At 44.9% G+C, this 26,478-nt stretch overlaps 1 protein-coding gene across 1 annotated transcript in view; it reads left to right on the top strand.

Annotated features, from left to right (window-relative positions):
• The window catches only part of LOC129520245 (myosin-16), a 62,645-nt gene extending 41,726 nt beyond the window's left edge, over positions 1–20,919 (top strand). The window contains exons 33-43 of the mRNA XM_055341308.1: positions 1,194–1,326; positions 2,815–3,031; positions 4,981–5,117; positions 5,211–5,314; positions 11,095–11,287; positions 12,320–12,523; positions 13,515–13,640; positions 14,415–14,585; positions 15,193–15,393; positions 16,620–16,851; positions 20,585–20,919. Of these exons, the coding sequence (XP_055197283.1) occupies positions 1,194–1,326; positions 2,815–3,031; positions 4,981–5,117; positions 5,211–5,314; positions 11,095–11,287; positions 12,320–12,523; positions 13,515–13,640; positions 14,415–14,585; positions 15,193–15,393; positions 16,620–16,820 (1,687 nt within the window). The 3' untranslated portion in view covers positions 16,821–16,851; positions 20,585–20,919. The remainder of the gene's footprint in view (positions 1–1,193; positions 1,327–2,814; positions 3,032–4,980; positions 5,118–5,210; positions 5,315–11,094; positions 11,288–12,319; positions 12,524–13,514; positions 13,641–14,414; positions 14,586–15,192; positions 15,394–16,619; positions 16,852–20,584) is intronic.
• The last annotated feature ends 5,559 nt before the right edge of the window (positions 20,920–26,478 follow it).

The following is a 26,478-nucleotide window of genomic DNA, read 5'->3' on the forward strand; positions in this document are numbered from 1 at the left end:
TTCCAGCAGGGAAGTCAGGAGCAGGGCTTCCACCTCCAGGCTGGGCTTCTCTGCCCCTAAAGTGCTTGGGAAGCTTCCACAGGTCTGGTGGGTCTGGGGTGGGGCCTCTGGTTGATGCTGGGAGGACGCAGACCACACTCAGTGGCAAAGGCCCTCACTCTGCTGGTTCTCCTGCTCTGTGGTAAATATCCTCAAATCTTCCTCATTTGCAAACTAGAGAATTGGGCACTCTGCTTGACAGGTCTGAGGAAATGAAAGCGAACACATGCATGTGACTCTGAGCCACCTTCTGGTATAGGAACAGGTTGACTTGGTTGCCCATGTGAAACCCTGCATGTGAGCCACTCTGTCCCAGGTAGGGAGAAGACCCTGGCCTGCTTGCTGGTGCCTTCTGCCCACTGGAATTTGTGGTGACAGGATAGCAATAAGTACAGTGACCTCCAGTTGACATAAATAAATCTCTTATCAAAAGCTCTTTAGGTGACTCAGGCAGTTAAGCATTTGCCTTCTGCCCAGGTCATGATCACAGGGTCCTGGGATCAAGCCCCACATCAGGCTCCTTGCTCAGTGGGGAGTCTGCTTCTCCCTCTCCTCCTCCTCCTGCTCGTGTTCTCTCTCTCTCTCTCTCTCTCTCTCTCTCTCTCTCTAATACATAAATAAATATTTAATAATAATTTTTTAAAAGCCCTGTACATATGGAACCTAAATCTGCATCCTGCAGCTCCTACCTCCTGCCCTCCAGCCCTTTTCTGTTGAGAGTGGCCAGAAGATGCCTGGTCTCACTCCAAAGCTCAGGCTAAATCTCAACCCTTCACCTGTCTCTGCCTGGACCTTCTTCCCCAGATACCCGCGGTCCTCACCCTTCTCTCCCTCTGGTCTTTGCTCAAGTGTCCCTTTCCTTCTTTATTTTCTCCATGGGGCTTAATATCTCTATGTCTATCCCCCATCTAGAGCAGAAGTTTCATGAAGGCAGGGGTCTTAGTCTGTTTCTCTAAGGCCTAGAATGATACCTGACACAGAATAGAAACAATAAATAATTGTTGGATGGATGGACAGTGACTGCTTTCCTCAAAACACTCTCCAATTCATCTGCATCTTCTCCACCGTGACACCAGAGCTCAGCACCACAAACCCAGCCCCTGGCCCATGAGCTACTCTGTTTCCCTGACAGCCTCTCTTGCCCTTGCCCGCAGGAGGAAACTGGCCGCCAGACTCCAGGAAGCAGAAGAGACAGCTGAAGCTGCCCAGGCCCGGGCAGCCTCCCTCGAGAAAAATAAGCAGCGACTCCAAGCAGAAGTCGAGGACCTCACCATTGACTTAGAGAAGGTCAGGAGGTCAAACACTCGCTAGGCCCAAGGGATCCCAGGGAGCTGGATGAAATTATCACATGTCTGGGCTTAGCAAGAAGAAACAGGTGGCCCAACAGGGTAGAGCACAGGGTTGGTACTCAGGCCCACTGGACACAGGTTCCTGCCTGAACATGTGTTTATATACTCCTAATTCTGAGATCTGAACACTCAAATAGGTCTATGGTGAGGACAAAACTTAGTCCCAGGAAGTCATGCAACTATTGTCTCTGTTTCCCTTTTCCTCATGCAAACCACATTTCACACACTTTGTGTGGCCAAATACTCTTGTTTGCATCCCTGGTTCAGATTGATCAGCAAGTTTCCAAGCCAAATTAAGTAAGATTTCCACTGGTACACAGCAACCCCATTTTGGTCTAGATAGGGCAATTGCTTCATGCCAGCAGTGACGGGGACATAGGCAGAGGGCCATAACCATATGAGAACCTTCAGAAAAATAGTCCCAAAACCCGAAAAGCTTTTGCTAACTACCCTCATTTAGAAATTAAGCAGAAATTTACAAAATCCAATACTGCACAGCAGCAAATACGTAGTTACCACACAGTAATGAAAAAGGTGAAAGGTCTATGAAAAATAAGGTCTGGGCAGCCCGAGGTGGCTCAGCGGTTTAGCGCCACCTTCAGCCCAGGGCCTAATCCTGGATTCCGGGGATCGAGTCCCACATCGGCTCCCTGCATGGAGCCTGCTTCTCCGTCTGCCTGTGTCTCTGCCTCTCCCTCTGTGTGTCTCTCATGAATAAATAAATAAAATCTTAAAAAGAAAAGAAAAGAAAAATAAGGTCTGAGAACAATCAGCTTTGATTCACAAGAAAAATAAGACCAAACCCATCTTTCAGTTGGACAATAATGTATAACACGTAGTAGTAAATTACAGAGAAATAGGTTATGGAGAGTTGGGTGAATGTTTTAAATTTGGGAAGGCTGCCGGTACCCAGATCCCTCATTTTACACCCAAGAAAATCCTAGCCCAGGAAGATAAGATAGGACTGCCTAAGGTCACACATCTAGTAGTAGAAGTCTTAGAACTGGGATGTAACTAGGGTGCCTGGTTGGCTCAGCCAGGGAAGTGTCTGCATTCCACCCAGGTCATGATCTCAGGATCCTAGGATGGAGTCCTGCATCAGGCTCCCTGCTCAGTAGGGAGTCGCTTTCACTCTCCCTCTTGCTCTGCCCCTTTGCCCATTTGCGTTCTCTCTCTCTCTCCCTCTCTCTCTTTTAAAATGAATAAATATTTTAAAAGAAAGGAAAAGAAAAAAAGAGCTGGGGTGTAACTCTCTCTGGAATCCCTGCCCCATGCTTGTGCCATCCATGTAGAACTATATCCTAGTCCCCAAGAAGTCTGTGGTCACCAGAATTACTAGGGAGGTTGGGGAAGGTAGGCAGGAAGGCAAACGAGGGGAAGGGGCTGGAAAGTCAGACCTCCGGAGAGCTTCCCCACCTTTCCCCAGGCCAATGCTGCAGCTGCTGCCCTGGACAAGAAGCAGCGGGTCTTTGACAAGATGCTGGCCGAGTGGCAGCAGAAGTGCGAAGAGCTGCAGGTGGAGGTGGATAGTTCGCAGAAGGAGTGCCGCATGTACATGACAGAGAGTTTCAAGATCAAGACTGCCTATGAGGAGTCTCTGGAGCACCTTGAGTCTGTGAAGAAGGAGAACAAGACTCTGCAGGGTGAGTCTGAGGCGGGGATAAAGACACAGGCAGGGCCTCCCTCCTCCCAAGTGCATCAGAGGTTTGAGCTCCTGGCACGTAGTAGGTCCCCAATAAATCTGCCTGGCTGGCAAACACCATGTAGAAGCACTCAGGCACTCAGCAATAGGACTTCAAGCAGGTGAGTTACTTGACTCTTCCATGCCTCAGTTTCCTCCCCTGTAAGTTGGGGAGATAATGCCTTCCTTATAAGGTGGTTGTGACAATGAAACATAATATGTGAAATCTTCAGTCAGTAGATTTTGTGTATTGATCCTTTCCATGTACATAATATACATACACATGTAAGATTTCTTACATATAGGAGGCCTTGGGCTGAGATTTTGTTCTGTTGGATACTATTTGAAAAATGTTACTTATCTGTTGAAGATCACTTTGCCATACAGGGATCTGGCTGCATGATTTGCTTTTATGGCAGGTGTACATTTCTAACCACAAAATTGGTTGCACAAGGGATATCAATATTTTTATTTTCAAGAATGGTTTTTGGATCCCTGTTTTGCTGAGAAGCAAACAAAATCTCAGTCAATACAGGGTTTCCTTAGTTCAGGTTAGGTGACTGATGTAGGGTCACTGCAATGCAAAGTGTAGAAGCAGATGGTCCCAGACTGTCCCCAAATCTGCCCAAGGTCCTGGTCCCTCCCTGGAGAGCTGTCAGCTTACAGGGGAGAATCATGAGAGCCCAGCATTTGAGGTATGAAGGCTCTGCTTTTGTAACCTCAAAAGTCTAAGTACTAAAGGACTTGAATATAAGTACATGAGTTAAGTTTGGGGAGGAACAACCAAAACACCCAAATCAAGGTTGCTGGACTAGGAGAGGACAGAAAACAGGAGTGAGGTGATAATGAGGCACTGCTGAGGGTCCCTGCCAATGGTCTGGAGCCCTGCCTCCTCCCCTACCCACTCCATTCCCCACCCCCATCCTCTGACCAGCTCCTGGTGCAGATGATAAAACTCCCAGGTAACCTAGGGGTTAAGAGCAGGGGAATATGCACCTCATGTGGCAGGTGAAGCATAGGTGAGAAAAAAAGCCTTGTAAAGTAGCTCCAGACTGGTGGGAGCCACAAAGGAAAGTGACTGAGCAGCCTGCCTAGGCTGAGAGAGTGTGAAGCAGCATCACAGCATTCCTCATGGTCTCAGAGCAGTGCAGTGGGGAATGTTCTAGAAACAGCCACTATGTTCAAGGACAGGTGACGGGAAGCTATGTGGACTACAGGTGTGTCTATGATGCCAGCACAGGTGGACACCAACAGCTGAGACTTAGATGATGTCCCCAGTGCTCTCCAAACCCCACCTGGAATTTAGAAACCCAGGTAGGGAGACCTTGCATTAAATGAGATTTCTCTGAACTCAAGAGGGCTTGATGTAGAAATGGAGTTTTGTCATGAATTAATCAGGACAGTTACATTTCCTGGACACCTCTGGTTGTGGGCTGTTTTGTGACTGCTCCAAGGTGCTGTAAATCCCTCAGAGTTCCTCTGGGTAGGCAACAGGGAGGTCTCCCAACTGAGTCAGATAAGAAAGGCTCTAATCCTTTTCTTGTGAGGTTTTCAGACCTGGAGGTAGGGAGGCAGAGGGGAAAAGGGGCTCCCTGAGAGAAGAATGCCCTGAGGCTTCACAGGCCCAGGGAGTCCTGGGCACTGGTCCCAAAGCTGCTCTGTGCTTGCCTGCTCTTCTCTGGGCCTCAGCCTCCCATCTATAAAATGAGGAACTTGAACCCCCTGTTCTCCAATGTCCAAGCCCTGATGCTTCATGAGTCTATGACGTGGAGTCTATTGCTTCTCTTTAGAAACAGTGAAGCTAGGATTGCCTGCTTCTACCCTGACATAGGAATGTCTGTGCCACATGCCATGGCCCTGGGACACTGGTGATCCTCATATGCCTTACTAATGACAATATTCCTTTCTCAGAGGAGATAAAGGAACTGATTGATCAGCTGGGTGAGGGAGGACGGAGTGTGCATGAGCTGCAGAAGTTGAAGAAAAAATTGGAGATTGAAAAGGAAGAACTCCAGGTGGCCCTGGAGGAAGCTGAGTCTTCCCTAGAGGTAACCATGTGGCCATCACCTTGGAGGCTGGGTCCTTGGCCAGGGACCACGCACCTACTTGGCCAGAAAGGCTGATGTTTATATTCCTGGCAGGTTGAAGAGAGCAAAGTGATTCGAATTCAGCTGGAACTGGCTCAGGTTAAAGCTGACATTGACCGGAGAATCCATGAGAAGGAAGAGGAATTTGAAGCTACAAGGTATGGGGCTGAGGCATGGGAGGCTGATTTTAGGCAGCAAGATGCAGTAGAATCCAGAAACTCAGGCCTCCGCCACCCACTAGTCATGTGACCCTGGATAATTTAGGTGAATACTTCGAAATATAGTACATTAGTGATCACAAAACCCCATGAGATAATGATCAATAATAATAATAGGGATGCCTGGCTGGTCCAGCAGTTGAGCTTCTGCCTTTGGCTCAGAGTGTGATCTCGGGGTCATGGGATTGAATCTCGCATCAGGCTCCCTGCAGGAAGCCCATTTCTCCCTCTGCCTGTGTTTCTGCCTCTCTCTGTGTGTCTCTCATGAATGAATAAATAATATATTTAAAAATAATAATAATAATTCAAAAGTGGACCAAGGACTTGACTAGAAATTCCTCCAAGGAAAATATACAAGTGGCCAATAAGACATGGAAAGATGCTCACTGTCTCTAGTCATTACAGAAATGCAAATCAGAACTACAGTGAGATACTACCTCATACCTATTAGGATGGCTACGATCCAAAACACAGAAAATGACAAGTGTTGGCAAAGGACATGGAGAAACTGGAACCCTTGTGCACTGCTGCCAGGAATGTAAAATGGTACAACTGCTGTGAAAAACAGTATAAAGGCTCCTCAAAAAAATTAAAATAGAATTAACATATGATCCAGCAATCCTCCTTCTGGGTATCTACCCAAAAGAATTGAAAGCAGGGTCCTGAAGAGGTATTTGTACACCCGTGTTCATAGCATTATTCAGAAGAGCTACAGCATGAAAGCAACCCAAATGTCCATTGGCAAGTGAATGGATAAAAAAATGTTGACTATATGTATAATGGAATTTTTTAAAAGATTTATTTATTTTCTTTAAAGGTTTTCTTTATTTATTCATGAGAGAGAGAGAGAGGCAGAGACACAGGCAGAGGGAGAAGCAGGCTCCATGCACGGAGCCTGACATGGGACTCGATCCCTGGTCTCCAGGATCACACCCTGGGCCGAAGGCAGCGCTAAACCTCTGAGCCACTGGGGCTGCCCTAAAGATTTCTTTGAGAGAGAGAGAGAGGGGGGAGAGAGAGAGAGAGAGAGAGAGAGAGAGAATGCACAAGTGAGGAGAGGGGCAGAGGGAGAGGGAAAGAAGAAAGACTCCTTGCTGAGTGCAGGGCCTGATGCAGGGCTCCATCTTACAACTCTGAGATCATGACCTGAGCCTAAATCAAGAGTTGTACACTCAACCTACCGAGCCACCCAAGCACCCCTATACAGTGGAATTTTATTCAGCCTTAGAAAGGAAGGAAATTCTAATGCCTGCTACAACATAAATAAACCTTGAGGACTTTATACTAAGTGAAAAAAGCCAGTCACAAAAAGACAGACACTGTATGATTCCACCTACAGGAAGTACTTAGAGCAGTCACAGTCATAGAAACAGAAGGTGGGGGCAGCCTGGGTGGCTCAGCAGTTTAGCGCCGCCTTCAGCCCAGGGTGTGAGTCCCGAGATCGAGTCCCATGTCAGGCTCCCCGCATGGAGCTTGCTTTGCCCTCTGCCTATGTCTCTGCCTCTCTCTCTCTGTGTGTGTCGCTCATGAATAAGTAAATAAAATCTTTTTTAAAAAAAGAAAGATTAAAAAACAGAAGGTGGAACAGGAACAGTAGTTGCCAGGGGCAGGGGAAAAGAAGGATATGGGGAAATTTGTATCTAATGGGGACATAATTTCAGTTGCATAAGGTGAAACAAGTTCTGGAGATGGGATGGTGGCAAGGGTAGCACAGCATCATATATTTAATACCTTTGGACTGTGCACTTAATAACGGTTAACATAGGAAATTTTATGTAACGTGCATTTTCCCACATTAAAAAAAAATTAGGGACAAACCCTTCTGAGATAGGTGCAATTATCCTATAGCTTCCTCATCCCTGCTCTAGGGCATGGGGAAGCTTAATGAGATGGTAGATATGAATGTACATTGTTACCTGCAAAGCCACACAGATACAAGTTATTATTAACATTCATGAACCCTTAGAGAACATCCACCACATCACAGAAAAGAACTGATTTGTTGGGGTGCCAGGGAGTGCTAGATTTGGAGATTTCATTTTAATCCAGTGTCCATTGTTGCTGCTTGAGGTTCTAAGAAAACTTTGGACTCAGCACTAGGTTTTGGTTTATAGAAATATGATTTGTTGTGATTCTGAGATGATCAACACATTTGCAACTGTCCACATTGGCACCCTGCCTAAACTGCCTGTCTGAAATCTCCCCACACTGCAGCTTCCTGAATTTACGACATACCCCCACAATCACTCCTGAGGGCTGTAGGCTGAACCACTGGGGAGGAAAAGCCCCATAACTCTGCAGCCATCAGGCTAAACCTGACCCCCACCCTAAATATCTAGCTATGCCACAATGTGGTGTGTGTGTGTGAGTTTGCAACAGACTTGAGATATAATTTATACACAGTTCGCCCATGGCAAGGGAAAAATTGAGTGATTTTTATTTGTGCAATCATCATTACAATTTTAGAACATTTCATCACCCCTCGAAGAGAAACCCCATATCCCGTAGCAAACTGCTCCATTTCTCCTCACCACCCCCACTCCCAGCCATAGGCAACAACTAATGTAGCCAACAACTTTCTTTGGACTTGCTTATTCTGGACATTCCATATAAGTGGAATCATACAATATGTGGCTCTCTGTGACTGTCATCTTTCAGTAGAATGTTTTCAGGCTTCATCCATGTTGAAGCATGTGTCAGGAAGTATTTCATTCCTTTTTATTCCTGAATAATACTCCATTGTTTGGGAAGATCACATTTTGTTTATTTATTAATCAGCTGATAGACATTTGTGTTGCTTTCACCTTTTGGCTACTGTGGGTAAATGTCCCTATGAACATTCATATACAAGTTTTTGCATGGATCTAGGTTTACATTTCTCTTGGATATATATGTACCTAGGAATAGAAACTCTGGTCATATGTTAACGCTATGTTTGACTTTTTGCAGGACTGTCAGGTTCTTTTCCAAAGCAGTTGCACCATTTTACATTCTCAGTGTTAAGGACTATAGTTTCTCCAGATCTTCTCCAACATTTATCATTATCTATTTTATCATAGCCATTTCACCGTGGTTTAGAATCGTATTTCCATTATAGCTAATGATGCCAAGCACCTTTTATGGAGAAATGTCTATTCTAGTCCTTGGCCCATTTTAAAAACTAGGTTGTTTGGGATGCCTGGGTGGCTCAGTGGTTGAGCATCTGCCTTTGACTCAGGTCGTGATTCCAGGGTCCTGGGATCCAGTTCTGCATCAGGCTCCCTGCAGGGAGCCTGCTTCTCCCTCTACCTACCTATGTCTCTGCCCTTCCTTTCTCTGTGTCTCTCATGACTAAATAAATAAAATCTTTAAAAAAACTAGGTTGTTTATGATTGAATTTTAAGATTCCTTATATATTCTGAATACTAGTCCCTTCCTTTATCAGACATATAATTTGCAAATATTTTCTTCCATTCTGTGGGTTGTCTTTTCACTTTCTTAATTTTTTAAGATTTTTATTTATTAATGAGAGACACAGAGAGAGAGGCAGAGACATAGGCAGAGGGAGAAGCAAGCCCCATGCAGGGAGCCTGATGTGGGACTCGATCCCGGGACACCAAGATCATGCCCTGAGCCAAAGGCAGACACTCAACTGCTGAGCCACCCAGGTGCCCCCCTTAATTTTTTTTTAAAAGATTTATTTATTGCTGGGTGCCTGGGTTACTCAATGGTTGAGCATCAACATTTGACTCAGGTCATAAACCCAGGGTCCTGGGATCGAGTCCTGCATCAGGCTCCCCGCAGGAAGCCTGTGTCTCCTTCTGCCTATGTCTTTGTCTCTCTCTGTGTGTCTCTCATGAATAAAGTCTTTAAAATTTTTCATTTATTCCAGAGAGAGAGAGAGAGAGAGAGAGAGAGAGAGAGACTGAGTGTACAAATCAGGGGAGGGGTAGAGGGAAAGGGAGAGAATCTCAAGCAGACTCCCAGCTGAGCAAGGAGCCTGATGCAGAGCTCCATCTTGGGATGCTGAGATCATGATCTTAGCCAAAATCAAGAGCCACCCTGCCTTATCACTTTCTTAATGATCCTCTGAAGCACAAATGTTTTTAATTTTGATGAAGTTCAATGTATGTTTTTTTTCCTTGGTAGCTTGTATTTTATTTTTTAAGGTTTTGTTTATTATTTGAGAGAGCTAGCATGAGAGAAAAAGAGAGCAGAAGCAGAGGAGAGAGGTAGAGGGAGAAGATTCTCTACTGAGTAGGGAGCCTGGCATGGGACTCGATTCCAAGAGCCCTGGGATCAAGATCTGAGCTGAAGGCAGATGTTTAATGGATTGAGCCACCCAGGTGCCCTGGTAGCTTGTATTTTAGGTGTCATATCTAAAAACCAATTGCCTAATCTAGTCACAAAGATGTCTGCTTATGTTTCCCAGATTAGGTAAGAGTTTTATAGTTTAGGATCTTACATTTAGGTCTTTGATGCATTTTGAGTTAATTTTTATAGAAGGTGTGAAAGAGGGATCCGACTTTATTCTTTTGCATGTGGATATCCAGTTGTCTCAGAACCACTTTCTGAAAAAAACTGTTCTCTCCTTGTTGAATGGTCTTAACATCCTTGTTGAAAATGAATTGACTGCAAATATAAGGGTTTATTTCTGGATACCCAATCCAATTCCATTGATCTATAGGTCTATCTATATACCAGGACCACAATATCTTGATTACTGTAGCTTTGTAATAAGCTTTGAATTTGGAAAGTGTGAGTTCTCCACTTTACTCTTCTTTTTTCAAGACTGTTTTGGTTATTCTGGGTCCCTTGAATTTCTATACAAATTTTAGGATCAGTTTGTCAATCTCTGCAAAGAAGTCAGCTAGGATTTTGATAGGGATTGCAGTGAACCCTACCTTAGCAATATTAAGTCTTCTGATCCATGAACATGGATGTCCTTCCATATATTTAGATCTTCTTTAAATTTTTTCAACATGTTTTATAGTTTTTCCTTGTATTCATTTTTTTAAATCAAAGTGAATCAAAATTTTGTCCCCTTTTGAGAATGTCAAGATACCTTCTCCAATCTAGAAATTGAATACATCTTAAAGTGCTGCAAATCCAGTCATGTGCAAGCACATAGAAAGTGTTCAGGGGTGAAACAGAGGTGAATATAATATGGGGCAGGTGACAGGATCTTTGCATGCTATCCATTTATTTCCCTCAATGAAAAAATATTTTTGTGTGTGTTTCATTACCTCCTCTGGTCCCTTTCTATGAAAGGAGATTAACACAGCTTATCTGAGGGCTTTATGAAAATGTTCATTATGTTGATTATGATATAATTAAACATAGTAAATACAATCAACTGATGACTGCTAAATCTAATTTGTATGACCAAAGCTCACATGTTGCAATTTTTAAAACAGGCTAGCATTTGGATTTCAATCCTGGCTCCATTGCAGGCTAAACCTCTGGCATGTTTTTGTCATCTTAGAGCCTCCGTTTCCTTACAAGGCTATTTTGCATATTACATGAATTGAGATCCCAAAAAATATGTGGTAAACATTGACCTGTTTCTTTTCCCAAAGCACAATGCTCCCCCACTCACATGTTTAAGGGGAGACAGAGTTTAATTTCAAATATGGTTGCCATGTCCATGTTGATGCTCCCACGCCTCTTACCTAGGGAGGCTTAGCACAGCCTGACCAGCGGGCCCAGCATGCCAAGGTCTTCTCTGTTTGGACTTGCAGGAAGAACCACCAGCGAGCAATCGAGTCCTTGCAGGCCAGCCTGGAGGCAGAGGCCAAGGGCCGGGCAGAGGCACTGAGGCTCAAGAAGAAGATGGAGACAGACCTGAATGAGATGGAAATCCAGCTGGACCATGCCAACAAGAACAACAGCGAGCTTGTAAAGACATTGAAAAGGCTGCAGCAGCAAATCAAGGTAGCAACCTGGGAGGAGGAAGAACTAATCACAAAGTAAGCCATCGCCCAGCCTGCAGGCTTCTGGGAAGCTATATACATGTCTGCAGCTTGGATGGAAGCATGGAAGTGAAATGTGGGGTGGCTGGCAGTCCAGGGAGCAGGAGACTTGGGGGCTGCATAAACAAGAAGCCCTAACCACCAAAGTCCATATCCTGGATGACTGAAAAGAGGGAGAAAAAGAGGAAGACAGAATGTTGGGCCTGTCTTGGTTTTTAAAACCATATCTGACTTATTATAAGTGAATTCAGGCACAGAAAAATACAGGACATAATACACACCCATATATCCACCACTCGCCTTAAGACATAAACACAAATAGAGTTGAAACCTTCCTTTATCCTTCTTTGTCATCGGGCTGGTCTTTCAAGCATCTGTAGCTGGATCTATGCATTCAGCACATATTTGTTGGATATTTGACCAGTCTAAGCACTGCATTAGGGGCTAGGGGTATAAGAATAGCCACAAAAAATAAATTAATTAATTAATTTAATTAAATAGTAAAAAATAAATTAAAAAAGAATAGCCACAACAAACAGACATCCCTGCAGAAAGACAATAAACGACAAATAAATAAAACTGTAGTATTAAAAAAGGTGATAAATGCTCTGGAAAAATAACAGGACCAGGAGAAAGGAGAGATGGATTAGCCAGCAGGGATGTAATGGTCAAGGTCATGGAGGAAGGCCTCCATGAGAAGGCCCTGCTGGAAACACCCGGTGCTCTGTCATCAGAAAAGCCTTGACCTCATGCTAACCGTCCACTAGACAAATCCTCTGGACACTGGGGCCCTGGCCAGCTAGGCTTCAACCTGTCCCCAAGGGCAGGTCTACACCTCACTGTCTCTTCCTCCATGGCCTCCACCTTCCCAGTCCCACCCCAGCACCCCGCTGAGCCCGGTCCATAAGGGTCACATCACTCTCAGGCCCAGCCAGCCCCAGACTTGCCAGGGCCCAACAGGTGGGCTCAAGCCAGGTCCTCTTGACCCCCCCAGGACCTGCAGGTCCAGATGGATGAGGATGCTCGGCAGCATGAGGAACTGCGGGAGCAATACAACCTACAGGAGCGGCGCCTGAGCCTGCTGCAGACGGAACTGGAGGAGGTGCGCTCAGGCCTGGAGGGCAGCGAGCGCTCCCGCAAGCTGCTGGAGCAAGAGGTGGTAGAGATCACCGAGCGGCACAATGAAGTCAACATCCAGGTAGGATGGCAGCTTGCTGGCGGTGCTATGCAGACTAATGCTTGGGGTACCAGGATGGTGCCCAAACCTAATGGGCACCCTTCAGAACTTCAAGGCAGATAGTGTTCTCACTCGGGACATTCTCAGAACACATCTGCAGAGACTTCACTTGTTATGGCAGGAACCCTGTAACATAAATCTTAACCATATTCAATGCACACATAGAGGGTAAACTACATGCATGATGTTGTGCAGAGCTTTCAAACATTCCCAGACTTTCCTCTGGGGATTCTGATCCAGTGGGTCTCTGGTGGGACTCCAGAAATCTAAACTTGTAAATCCAAACTCCTCAGGAGATTCTGATGATTTAGCCAACTTTAAGGATCACCGTTATCTTCAATGTAACCAAGGACAGAACTTCAGAACTGGAAGGGATCTAGAATATTCCAAAGTCTGACTTTCATTTTACAAATGAAAAACCATGACCCAGAGAGCTGAGTGGCTTATCCATGGTCAACAATGGGGACTTCCATTTACTGCCAGTGGTAACACCAGTGCTGCTTATGATATAATCCTTTACAAGCACAGCTTAATTCTTACTTAGCATCTTATGTGAATTCACCAGAAGAAAAAATGGGTATGGGACATATAGGGATTGCAACCCCATTGTAGAGAGAAGATCAAAGCTTAGAGGTAAAGAATTTATCCACATAGGTGGAAGTACTAGGGCGTGAACCTGGGTTTTCCCAGCTCTGAGTTCAGGATTGTTCAAGAGCTGCGACCCACCCCAGGCCTAAATGACATTACTCTTGGGCTCCTTGTGACACAAGTTCTCCCCTAAAACCCAGAGCAAAATGCAGGGAGAGACCCTACTCCAAGCAGGGAGCCCAGGGCCATTTCCTATTGGGGGGTTTGGAAAGTGTGTCTGGGAGAGGGTTGTTTTTCCTTCCTGGATCCAGCAAGGGCTGTGCAGACTTCTGGCTCACGGCAATGTCTTCATTTTCTCCTTCAGAACCAAAGCCTCCTTGTAGTCAAGCGCAAGCTGGAGTCAGATGTCCAACGCATCTCCAGTGAACATGAGGAGCTCATCAGTGAGTTCCGCTCGGCCGACGAGAGGGCCAAGAAAGCCATGACTGATGTAAGTGTACACACTCCCTGGTCCTGGTGGAAAGGGATCTGGGCACTCAGGCCAGGCTGCCTGCTGAGAACCAGGCCACCCTTGGAAGGGAAGCCCACCCTCTCCCCTCAAAGGTCACTGTACTGTGCTAGCACCTTTCTGGGAGGGCTGTGGGCCTTCCTCTGGGGAGTCTGGAGGATTCTCTGAAAAGCCAAACACATGAAAATAAGGAATAATTACAAGCTACACATGACCATGGGAGAGATCAGAGCTTGAGGCCAGGTGCATGGGTCAGAGGAGCCATTGAAAATGGGCTTTTGTGGATAGACCTTGTGGCAAGGAGGAGCATTCAAATAGCCTTGAGGAGAGCATTAATGAAAGGAGTATCGGTTTGGGTGCTCACACGACCCTGAGTGGCAGACACCATGTACCCCACTTTAAAGATGAAGAAGACCCATCTTCAAAAGGGACCCATCTTCAAAAAGATTTTATTGCCAGGCTTCTTGCACTTGACTGAAATGCCAGGAGCTCAGGAACACTGCTGGTCTTATATGGTGCTGTGTCTGGAGAGCACAGACCCATACTCAGTATGCAGATCCTCTGTGAATATTTATGGAATGAATACGAGAATGAGAGGGTAAAATGACTTGCTGAAGGCCGCACAGGGGCTGGATGTAGACCCTCATCTTCCTCCTCCATTTCTGTGCTTTTCCCACCCTCTGTGCTGTGCGCCTCATAGAGGAGACAGCAAAGAGTGGCTGGAGAGCCCCAGGCCATGCTTCTCCCCTCCCACAGGCCGCCCGCATGGCAGAAGAACTCCGGCAAGAGCAGGACCACTGCATGCACCTGGAGAAAATCAAGAAAAACTATGAGATCACCATCAAAGACTTGCAGGCCAAGATGGAGGAAGCTGAGCAGCTGGCTCTGAAAGGAGGGAAACGCACGATCATGAAACTGGAAGCCAGGGTAAGGATGCCCCTGAGCTGAGCCTGGAGAGAGAAAGGGGAGATGTGATTGGGCAGGGGCCTTTTCCCAAAAGACGCCATGCCTGGCACTTGATGAGGGAATGGGTTATTCAGATGCTAGGACGGAATAGGAAATTGAGACAAGAGCTGTAATTTATTTATATAAAGGTCTCTCCTCCTTTTCCCTGTCATCTTTTCCTCAGAATGTGCTCCACCCCCAAGCAGGGCAGGTCCCAGGATTCTTCCTCCATCTCTGTTCCTATTCTGTTTCCATCATTGTTCTTCCCTATTACTAACAACAAGCCTTAGCCTTCACCCTTGGGGTGTCGGAGCTAGAGGGGCCCAGGAGGTTTGGTCACCTTGTCCAGCCCCTGTCTCTCCCACTTCCCAGAGGAAGATACCTGAGGCTCAGGAAAGGGACCCATCTAACAACCACAGCAGGTGCATGAAAAGCAGAAACCACCTGACCCTCCTGTCCAGGCCTTGCCAGTCCTCTTCTGGGGAGGAAGTGGACATGGCAGCTGTGATATCCCCCAACCCAAGACCACTGAGCTCCCAAGTTCAAAAACCTGCATTCCCTCAGGCACGTTCCTCTCTTCTCCCCTCAGATCAAGGAACTAGAGACAGAGCTGGATGGTGAGCAGAAACAGCATGTGGAGACAGTCAAGACACTGCGGAAGAATGAGCGCCGCCTCAAGGAGCTGGTCTTCCAGACGGAGGAGGACCACAAGACCAACCAGCGCATGCAGGAGCTGGTGGAGAAGCTGCAGAACAAGCTGAAGGTCTACAAGCGGCAGATTGAAGAAGCGGTAGGTGCTCGCCGCATGTCCCTAATATACTCTCCCTCCCCAGCCCAGGTCTCAAGACTTGGTTAGAAAGAACCACAGGGGGATCCCTGGGTGGCGCAGTGGTTTAGCACCTGCCTTTGGCCCAGGGCGCGATCCGGGAGACCCGGGATCAAGTCCCGTGTCAGGCTCCCAGTGCATGGAGCCTGCTTCTCCCTCTGCCTGTGTCTCTGCTTCTCTCTCTCTCTCTCTGTCTTTCTCTCTCTGTGACTATCATAAATAAATAAGAATTAAAAAAAAAAAAAAAGAAATAACCACAGGGAAGGAATCAGGTATTGGCCAAAGAATGACCCCCATGAGTTCCATGTTCATGGCACTTCATTCTCGCTATCATGTTGGAAGAAGACCGGACACTACCCACAGGAGCTAAGAACATGTAGAAAATGCAAATATCCCCTAAGAACATCCAAACTAAATCAGGTACTCACTGCAAGGTGTGCTCTAAAACTGGGGAAGGTCTTGGCTGCCTTCATCCTACTTCCACTGCCACCTATGGCCTTTGCCAGGATAACTTCTCTCTCCCGCTCATACTGTTAAACACAAGACCCTTCCCTTATTTGATCCTTCCAACACGAGGCAGGAAGAATGATATTTTTAGTCCATTCCACAGGTGAGGAAATAGCCCAGAGTGGGATATTTATGTCATGTTAGTAAATGTTAAAATCCAAATGGTCAGCAAATGATGGCTTCAAGTCTCTACCCTATGCCATACATCCACTAACCAGCACCAACCACCCCTCAACCCCCACCCAACATAGAAATTTGACCTTGCCACTGTTCACTGCCAATTCTGGGGCTACCACATTGAATCCACCAGCCACTCACACAACCAATGCCTTTCCCAAAAGGCTCAATAAAGACCAGGCTTATAGTTAATATGGTTCTAACCCAAACAGCACTATGACTCTACTGGGGAGACAAGGGGATGGGAGATGCGTGGGAAGGGCTAGGGAAAGCACTAAATCCCCATCTTTCATAGTGGGGCACCACTAGCTGATGCCTAAAACCACAAATTATAGAAGCACCAATATAGCACATTTTATTTAGAGATACAGATGTCAAGGACAAAACAGAATTAGCTGAAAGTATTGAAAGACTGAATTCTTACATGTCTATGTAAAACCAATTATGCACACTTAACCAGAAAAGGCCAGGTTTATACTATGTTTTCCACCATGCCTTTGTCACAGGAGGAGCAGGCCAACCAGACCTTGGCTCGCTACAGAAAGACAGTGCATGAGCTGGATGATGCCGAGGAGCGGGCCGGCATGGCGGAGACTGCCCTGAACAAGCTGCGCACCAGACACCGCGTGGCTGGCAAAGGCATCACCTCTGTGGAGATCATTCAAGTGTCCAAGACAGGGTCCTCCAAAACCCTTTCTGAGGAATGAGGTTCTCCTTGTTCCAGCCTACAGCCAGTAGGTATGGCAATGCCCATGCTCCAAGTTTACCTTCTCTGCTCCTGCTTTGTTCCCTCCAATTTCTATGCTTCCTGTCTGCCACACTTTGATCTCATGCAGTGGGAATTCCTAAACTCCTATCCCTTCAGCTGCAACACTCCCTCTCTGCATTCTCAAAGCCCTCAGGCATGGTGCTGTCTATCTGTAACACAAGTGCTAGTGGTCATGATGCTCCCCCATTTGGGTAGAAGCTCTTTGAAGGCAGGTGCCATGCCTGATGCCACTTGACACAAGGCCTGGCAGAAGGGCGCTAATGCTTGTTTTCACTGGAGAACCTTAGGGATGTTTACAAGCGTATAGGTGTGTATTCATCTTTCACATCCCCACAATATCTTTATTCTCGAGGATTTCATCAATACTGGTTGAATTTGGATTTCTTACATTAAGGAAATAATAATAGTAGTAATAGTAGTAGTAGTAGTAGTAGTAGTAATAGTAGTAATAGTTGCAGTGACAATTTCTAAGCACCACCTATAGGGGGACAATGTAAAATAGTCCTTTATTCTTTGATTCAGAATCAACTGAGAAAAAAAATATAGGAGATAAATATATAAAAGTCAAAACGTTAGTTTTATTATAATTCTAGATTAAGAATTTAATAGGTATCCAACCTGGGCATCCTTTTTTCCACCCCAGAATTAAAGGTACCTGCAGAACTGAACAACCAGAGCCCTGCTCCATAAGGAGCAACTCCTACTCCAAGGAGAGGGATAACTAGAACTCATCACCCCTATAGGCAGATCCAAAAGAAGATACTACATGGGGTTAATCCCTTCCTCCCTGGTTTCTTCTTCAAAACACAGGACAAATCACTCCTCTTCCCATGAGAGGAGCAAGGGAAAGATGAGGAGAGAGGGGAAGAACATAATTTCAGAGCAGTGGTTCCCCCAAAAGGTGGTCCTTCGACCAATAGCAACAACAGCATCACCTGGGAAATTGTTAGAAATGCAAATTCCTATGCTCCATTCCAGACCTGGTGAATCAGAAGTTACTGGAAGAGGGCCCAGCATCTGTGGTTTGACCAGTGATCAGATGTATGCTCAGGTATATTAGAACGAGTGCTATAGCAGGAATCTCCCCTTACAGAAACACAGAGCCAGGGAGCAGAAATTTCTCCTTTTACCACACCTAGGTATATGGTAATGTTTTTCACTAACTTATTTATCCTATAGTAAGGAGATATATAAATATTTCCATTTGTCAGGTGAGAAAAATGAGCTCAGAGAAGTTCAGTGACTTGCTCATGGTCATACAAGCCTGGTGCTATGGAAAGGCAAGCTGTCTTTTCTTTTAATTACTATGGAGACGAATAGGGCTGCCCTCTGTTTAGAATTAAGCAGGACAACTCAAGATCAAGGACTTGGTTTAGGTTGGGAGGAATGGGGCTGAAGTCTCAGTATACCAATGGTCCAATCTCCATGGATTATGGGAATTTTGTTCTGGCCTTGTGTTCAAATATCCAGATGGGAGGCACCTGGGTGACTCAGTGGTTGAGCATCTGCCTTCAGCTCATGTCATGATCCCAGGGTCCTGGATTGAGTCCCATATCAGGCACCCCACTGGGAGCCTGATTCTCCCTCTATGTCTCTGCCTCTCTGTGTCTCTCATGAGTAAGTAAAATCTTTTTTTAAAAAAATCCAGATGGATTAGCCCCCCAATGAGGGTAAACTTCCCCACTCACTTATAGCTCTCTCTCAGTACTAGATCAGGTCAAGTTTTAGTCCACAAAGTGATAACCCCATTGACTTTTGAATTCAAGCTGAGCTTTTTCTTACCATTTGCTTAGGAAGGAAACAAAAGATAGGAGACAATCTTTTTCTTAATTCTCTAATTTTTAATAATGATTAGCTCACGAAGTGAAGGAAACCACAGGCTTGTCTTGGATGAATACTACAACTAATGTATAACCATCTCCTTTCTGGGCAAAAACCTGAAAGGAGTCCCTTCTGTTGAACTCTCATTTTGGTAGGGGTGACTCGGGAGGCTCCCTGTACCACCCAGACTCAGGAGGTCCTTCTAAGTCTCAGCCTCCAGGATTTGCCATCTTATGAAACAGATCCCCTGCCCTGCCTGCCTTGGTGACTGTTTGTTTCTGGGGTGCTGATCTTGGTCCAACTGCTCTGTCTCTAAACAATGAGGCCATGGGCCTGCTAACAGCATCCAGAGGTGATGAGGCTCTTTTATCCCATTTCCCCTTGTTGCCGTCAGCAGCCATGAAATATCTTAAGCAAACTAGTATATGAGTCAACACTGAGCCAAGACCCCACAAGAGTTTAATTTTCCAAAGTGGTTTTATATTCAGTCCCACAAATATTGACCAAGCTCTGAATATGGGCTAGGTCTGGACTTTGAGATACAGAGATAAAAAATGAGTAAGAAAGAATGTCCTGGCCAGCCCGGTGGCTCAGCGGTTTAGCGCCGCCTTCAGCCCCAGGTGTGATCCTGGAGACCAGGGATCAGGTCTCGTGTCGGGTTCCCTGCATGGAGCCTGCTTCTCCCTCTGCCTTGTGTCTGTGTCTCTGTCTCTGTCTCTCATGAATAAATGAATAAAATCTGAAAGAAAGAAAGAAAGAAAGAAAGAAAGAAAGAAAGAAAGAAAGAAAGAAAGAAAGGAAAGAAAGAAAGAAAGAAGAAAAAGTTAGTTCTCCCTCATGGAGCTCAGAATCCGGTGGAGAGGTAAAAGCAAACATCAACACAAGGCTGTGAGTAAATGTTCTGTGATGCTGTGTTTGCATCTCACTGGAAAGGATCACAGGGAAGGAGTGACTGGTTTAACCTGAGGTGACTGGGCAGAGCAGCTCCATTGAGGAAAACGTCTAAGAAATGTCTAAGGCAGTGCCACTCAATGAGTGGTCCCTGTTTGTTACTTGCCCAAAACAACAAAAGTACAGAAACTGAAAGGAAGTTTGTAGAAATTTTTATATCAATCGTTACTGCCATGACATCCAAATGCATGATCAAAGTATTTTATAAATGTATTAGTTTCTTACATTAAGTAAAATAAATGAAAGAGAACAAAATTTTTATGGAAATTGAAAAGAATAAGTAAATTGATCTCTCACCAGCTAGAGAAGGAAAGAAAGGAACTCCAGACAGAAGACCCAACATATACCAAAGTGCAGAGGCTGGATTCTTACAAGGGAACAGTGTGACCAGGGAAGAGGAGCTCAAGAAGAGGGGAGAGTGCTGGATGTGGTGGGAGATGAAGCTAGCAGGACATGCATGTGTGAGGCTCTGAAGGGCCCCCCTGGGTACAAGTATTCCATAATTTCTCTAAGGAAATCTTGCTAATTTTTAAAATCCATGTGTGGAATGTGACGAGCAGTGGCTTTTCTTTCTTAGGAAGACTTATCACAATGCAAAACAAGACTGTGCGTCCCCCATGAGACCCCACAGGCCAGCTTGTGGTGAGCACTGTATCCCAGGGGACCACACTCCAACCCTCTTGATGGCCTGTATGGAGTCCAGGCCCAGTTGGGTACCCCAGGCCCAAAGGTGTCTCTAAACCTTCACAGCCTCATACAGAATGAACTAGCTATGACCCAATAATGGTGTCCATTATGAGAAAGGAAGCCTGTACAGCTGTAGCCCAAGCATTCTGGGGACACCGTCTCTCTAGCAAGAAGGAGGCAAAGATGTTAGAACCCCCAGCTCTGTTCACAAGGATTTTTTTACCCTCTCTTTTTTTCTTCCAGGGTGACACAGATCTCAACAGCAGACCATTGAGAGGGAAAACATATGAAAATAGAAAACTGGATATCCTGAGAATGTTTACTATGCAAAAGGAAGCACAAGCCAGAAAGAGACAGGTGCTACGGAATAAAGATAGCTGTGGGGGAAAAGAGTCTGAGGATGTAAATACCCAACCATTAGATGAACTAAAATTAGTGTGGCTTCTCTGAGACTGCATCAAGCTGTGTAAGCACTTGGATAACAGTAACTATGGGTCTGTTTTAGTTGAGATCCTACATGTTCATGTCAAAGACGGAATATGTAATGTCTGTGTGCCCTGGCTGTTTTCTACAAGCAATTCCTCATGTGGACAATTTTAATGCCCTGTCCCAATGCAGCTTAAATAAAGAAACATGAAAAATAGACTGGAGATTGTGTATTAGCAATGAAATTTTATTTTTATAAGGCTTGCGAATCCAAGGGAAATTTTTATAATATGTCGGAATTCTGTTTTATTCCTATATCCTAATTCACAGACTTACATCTATTGGAAACCATGAGAACTATGCAGTCTTGGTAAGGTTCACTGCAAATTTGAAAGGGTAGATCAAAGATATGAAGACTAACAAGGTTTCATGACGCTGAGAAAACTATAGAATCCCTGAATGGATGTTATAGGCTCCATCCAGGCTAAAGACACACAAGGCCCCCACAGGCTCTACCTCAGCATCTCCCAAGATGTTCAGACGCAGGCAAGCTTTTCCTTGAATTAAGATTTAAGTTCTTCCTTAAATCAAGCTGAGACCTGCCCCCTGGCACCATCTACTTTTTAACCCTCATTTTGATACCTAGACCCTGCAGAAGGATGTCAATGGGAGATAGTTCTCATGACCCTCTAAGACTTCTCTTCTCCAAGGCTGAATATTCCTGGGTCTTTCAACCTTCCCAAGTGTGAGAGGGTTTGTTGTCACCTTTAATATCCTAGACCCCATTCCTCCCCTCACTTTCCTAGTCTTTGGAGTGCAGGATTGGAGGAGACAGCACCATGAGGGCTCCCTGCCAGTACATAGCCCCCAGATCACACCTCTTCCTAACTCTCTAGAAATAGTGTCTTCCCTTTGGCTTTAAGCACTCTGACCTCTCTCCAATGCCCTGGCAGACAGAAAAATCATTGTTCAGCTGGTAAAGGAAGGGATGTTAACATGCCATTGTGACTCCCTCTCTCTCTCTCCACATTGCCCCATTTCACCCTTGTGATGGTTCTACACCGGTACCCACTAGGAACCATTGGGTTCCTTCTGTGCAAATGGATCAAATGTGAAGACACTGCCCTCTGGTGGTAGGGTCTCCAACTGCTTTGTGTGAATTTCCTGGGAGACACTAAGTCACAGAATCATAGAATTAAACATTTTGGAATCTTGGGGCTCAAAGGGATATTCAAGTGTCTAGTCCAATTCTCAGCCAGTTGGAGATTCCCCTCCATAACATCTCTAAAAAAATTAATCCAACTTGGACCTGAATCCTTCCAGTGAAAAAGGGCAGCCCATTGCAGTTTTGACTGACAATCATGGTTCAAAATAAAATGGAGACAGAATATGTCTCCTTGTATTTTGCCCTCATTTTGATTTACTCTTTACCTCTGTAATTACATAAAATAAGTCTAATTCTTATACTTTGAAGTCAAACAAACATGGGTTCCACTTTCTCAGCAGTGGGACCGTGGGCAACTTAACCTATCTCACCACTTATTTTCTCAACTATTAAATGAGGAATAATAACAGTATCTGCCTTTTAGGAATGTGAAGTTTAAACAAGATAACCTGGCATATAGCCTATTATGCACAACACTTAGACACTTGCCAAGTTTCTTCTAGCATTCTGTAGGACTTAACATTTCATCTCCCAAAGGAAGCTTGGCCTGGCCTGTCAGTCTGGCAGCCTACAGCAAGAGGCCTCTTACTAGAGAAATGCAAGGGGAATTCCATGAAGTTTTAAGACCTCATCATTGTTTCCTGGTGGATAGTCTATCCATGGTCTCCCCACATGTGGCGAATTTCAGAGCAGCTCCTCACTTTGCTGGATAGGGAGCAGGGGGAGGAGATGTAAGTGGGCTTAGTGACTTGCCCAAGACCATTCAGTTAACAGCAGACCTAAAAATTCTTCATTGAGTAGAATTAGGAAAGGCTTCTGATCCAGTATTTATAAGAAAATGGATTTCATTTAGCCACATATGCTGTTTTTGCCTAAGGACATTATAATTTCATAATGGCTTCAAGGCCTAAAAGCATATAATCTATGGCCTTAGAAAATAATAGCATTAATTAGTATCCATGAAGACCAAAATCAGGGCAGTGGCACCAGGTTCTGCAGAGTAAATGGAGCAAAGACTATTTAAATGGTTTTGCTAAACATTTGGGGCTAGCTTTCAAGGCTGCTAAATTTTGTATCACTGATTATTTTAACTGTATATTATTTCTTTCTGTATTCTTGATACTCTGCCATCTGAGGTCTCCCTGACTGAGGAGATATGCCTCTTCCAGAGCTTGCCGATTCTTATAGACAGCAAATGGCTTTCATCTAGACTAACCAATCCAGAGTCCATACTCCAAATTATCTCCTCTGTTCTGCTTTTATATTCTAGGAGGCATTATTCTTCTGCCCTCATCGTCCCAGGGCCAGATACAAGACAATTAAGGACAGCTCCTGTACTCCAGAATCTACTGAAATTATTCAAACTAGCCAATCCTAAGCCTGCCTACCTTGTCTCACCCATTCCTTCCCAAAGAAACCACAGAAAAGAACTTGTGTGCACACTTTCCCTTGCTCTTTCTGCCTGCTGGCCTATACTGGCACTTCTTCACATGGCCCTGAGTGGCATGACATGACATGCCTCCTTTTTCTAGGGATGGGTCTGAGTATAAAAACTTCCCTCATGACAATCATTTCCATATCTGTATGTCTTACCACATCTGATTAAAAACAAATCCCAGGTACATTAAAAAATATTAATTATTGGGCAGCCTGTCTGGCTCAGCAGTTTAGCACCACCTTCAGCCCAGGGCATGATCCTGGAGACCTGGAATCAAGTCCCACATCGGGCTCCCTGCATGGAGCCTGCTTCTCCCTCCGCCTGTGTCTCTGTCTTTCTCTGTGCCTCTCATGAATAAATAAATAAAATCTATTTTAAAAAATACTAATTATCTTCCTCCTCCTTTCACATGTGAACCAACCCTGTAGCCCTGTATGGAAACCAGAAAAGTCTGGATCTTCCCAAGGAGTAAACCTTTGGGGCTTCCAGAAATCACAAAATCATCACAAAGACCCCTTGACCTTTCCACCCATAGGCTACCAGGAATTGGGGCTGGAGATCTGTTGTGAAAGGCCAATCTTGAGTTACAGTAAAATCACAAGACTGGAAGGAAACCTGCTGGCTATTAGAAGGGACTATTCTTCCCTCTACTTCCTGAACCCTGGCTTAGACTAACAAAAAAATGTATCCTGCAGCTTTGGAGCATTGATTCCATAAAACTTTTTTTTTTTCCATAAAACTTTTCTCTACACACATTTTAAAAAAAAATTCACAAAACTTTTATTTATTTTCTTTTAATATTATTTATTTATTCATGAAAGACAGAGAGAGAGGCAGAAACACAGGCAGAGAGAGAAGCAGGCTCCATGCAGGGAGCCCTACATGGGACTCGATTCTGGGTCTCCAGGGTCACGCCCTGGGCCTGAGGAGGCACTAAACCGCTGAGCCACCCAGGCTACCCAAAACCTTTAAATATAGGCAGCAAAATAGTAGCCAGGCATTTAGACCAAGGGAAAAAGTGTATTATAAGCATTAGGTTTAGCAATTAGGAAGGCCACCGTGGGAACAGATACAAGAGAGACACTCACCCCCATTTTGGAAGATAAAGGAAGGCAGTCTGGGGAAAATCATGTCTTTGCTGAAGCCTAAGTATGAATAGAAGTTGCTCTCCCTCAAAGTGGAGGGGAGCATGTGGGAAGTGTAAGTGGGAGTAGGGAGGACCAGCTAAGAGCGTGCTTGGTGGCACGTGGCAGCACATGAGCAACAGCTGCAGAGACATTCAATGATCTTACATGCCAACCCTGCGTCACAGACAGTTTGGGAATTGAATTAGTGCAGTGTGAGAAACCCAGGTCTCCACCTTGCCACACTACTCTACTCTTGGGTCTATCAAGATAGTCACCACAGCTCTAACCATCCTATCTTTCCACAACCATGTTTAAGACAGGAAAAAGAAGGGGGCATTGGGTGGCTCAGTGGTTGACCATCTGCCTTTGGCTCAGGTTGTGATCCCAGGGTCCCACAGGGAGCCTGCTTCTCCCTCTGCCTATGTCTATGCCTCTCTCTGTGTGTCTCTCATGAATAAATAAAATCTAAAAAAAAAAAAAAAAAAGACTTCCTCATCATCCTTTTGATCAGGGAGCATATTTATTCCTCCCTAGGAGACTTGAGTCCTGATTGGCAGAAATGGGTCACACGCCCATCCTTAAACCAATTAGCAGCAAATGGCAATGGGGTTGCCACCTAAGGCAAGGAACATTTGAGGCTCATTCCCAAGGTTAAGGAAGGGCCTGGCCTCCCTGACAGCCACCCAGACAAAAGTAGGGGAGTCAAGAGGGTAAAGGTGATGTGTGGATTGCTAGAGTGTCTGTCACATAGAGGACATGGTAAGAGATGAAGGTGACAGAGCATAGATACCTTGATGACTTGTTATGGAGTGTGGACTTTATTTGGAGGGCAAGAGAGGTTTGTCATAATTCAATTCAGATTATGTTTATTTGGGGCAGAGAATACAACATAAGCAAAGTTGTGTCCACTGTATCATACCAGAAGATACATGAAGTCAATGTGTGCCACTTTGTGATGTTGAGTTTGATCATTTGATTAGGGTGGTGTCCACCCCCACCAAAGAATATTCTATAAAATAATTGGTGTGGACTCTTTAAGATTGTCAATGTTGTGAAATGCAAAAAAAAAGGGGGGGTAAGGAACTATTTCATATTAGACTACAGAAACATGACAGTTAAATGTGGCAAATGATCTTAGATTGGCTCTAGGATCAAGAAAAAGAAATTGAGGGGTGCCTGGCTGACTCAGTGAGTGGAGTGTGTGACTTGATCTCAGGACTGTGGGTTCAAGCCCCATGTTGGATGTAGAAATTACTTTAAAAAATTTAAAAAAAATCATTAAAGAAAAAAAGAAATTTCTGGAAAGAATATTATTGGTGAGGGACACTTGGGTGGCTCAGCAGTTGAGCATCTGCCTTTGGCTCAGGGTGTGAACCCGGGTTTCTGGGATCGAGTCCTATGTCGGGCTTCCTGCATGGAGCCTGCTTCTCCCTCTGCCTATGTCTCTGCCTCTCTCATGAAAAAATAAATAAAATCTTTAAAAAAAAGAATATTATTGGTGAAATTTGAATATGAACTTACAACAAACTTATAATTATGTATTATATAATTTTTATAATTAACTTATGCTAATTATTTTGATAGTAAATAATAATACTGAATTAATGTTAGATGTCCTCAATATGATTGTTATATTATGGTTATGTAAAAGAATGTCCTTGTTCTTCAAGATAAATACTAAAGTATTTAGGGCTGAAGAGTCACGATGTCTGTGACTTACAAATGGTTCAACAAATAGGGTCACCTGGATGGCTCAGTGGGTTAAGTGTCCAACTCTTGGCTCAGGTCATGATTTCAGGGTCATGAAATTGAGCCCTGTGTGAGGCTCTGTGCTCATTGGAGAGTCTGCTGGAAATTCTCTCTCTCTCCCCCTCTCCTTCCACTCCTCCCCCCACTTGTCTCTTTCTCTCTCTCTCAAATAAATAAATAAATCTTTAAAAAGGAAGGGAGGGAGGGAGGGAGGGAGAGAGGAAGGGGGGAA

This window comes from Nyctereutes procyonoides, unplaced genomic scaffold (genome assembly GCF_905146905.1).
Source record: "Nyctereutes procyonoides isolate TBG_1078 unplaced genomic scaffold, NYPRO_anot_genome, whole genome shotgun sequence".
NCBI lineage: Eukaryota > Metazoa > Chordata > Mammalia > Carnivora > Canidae > Nyctereutes > Nyctereutes procyonoides.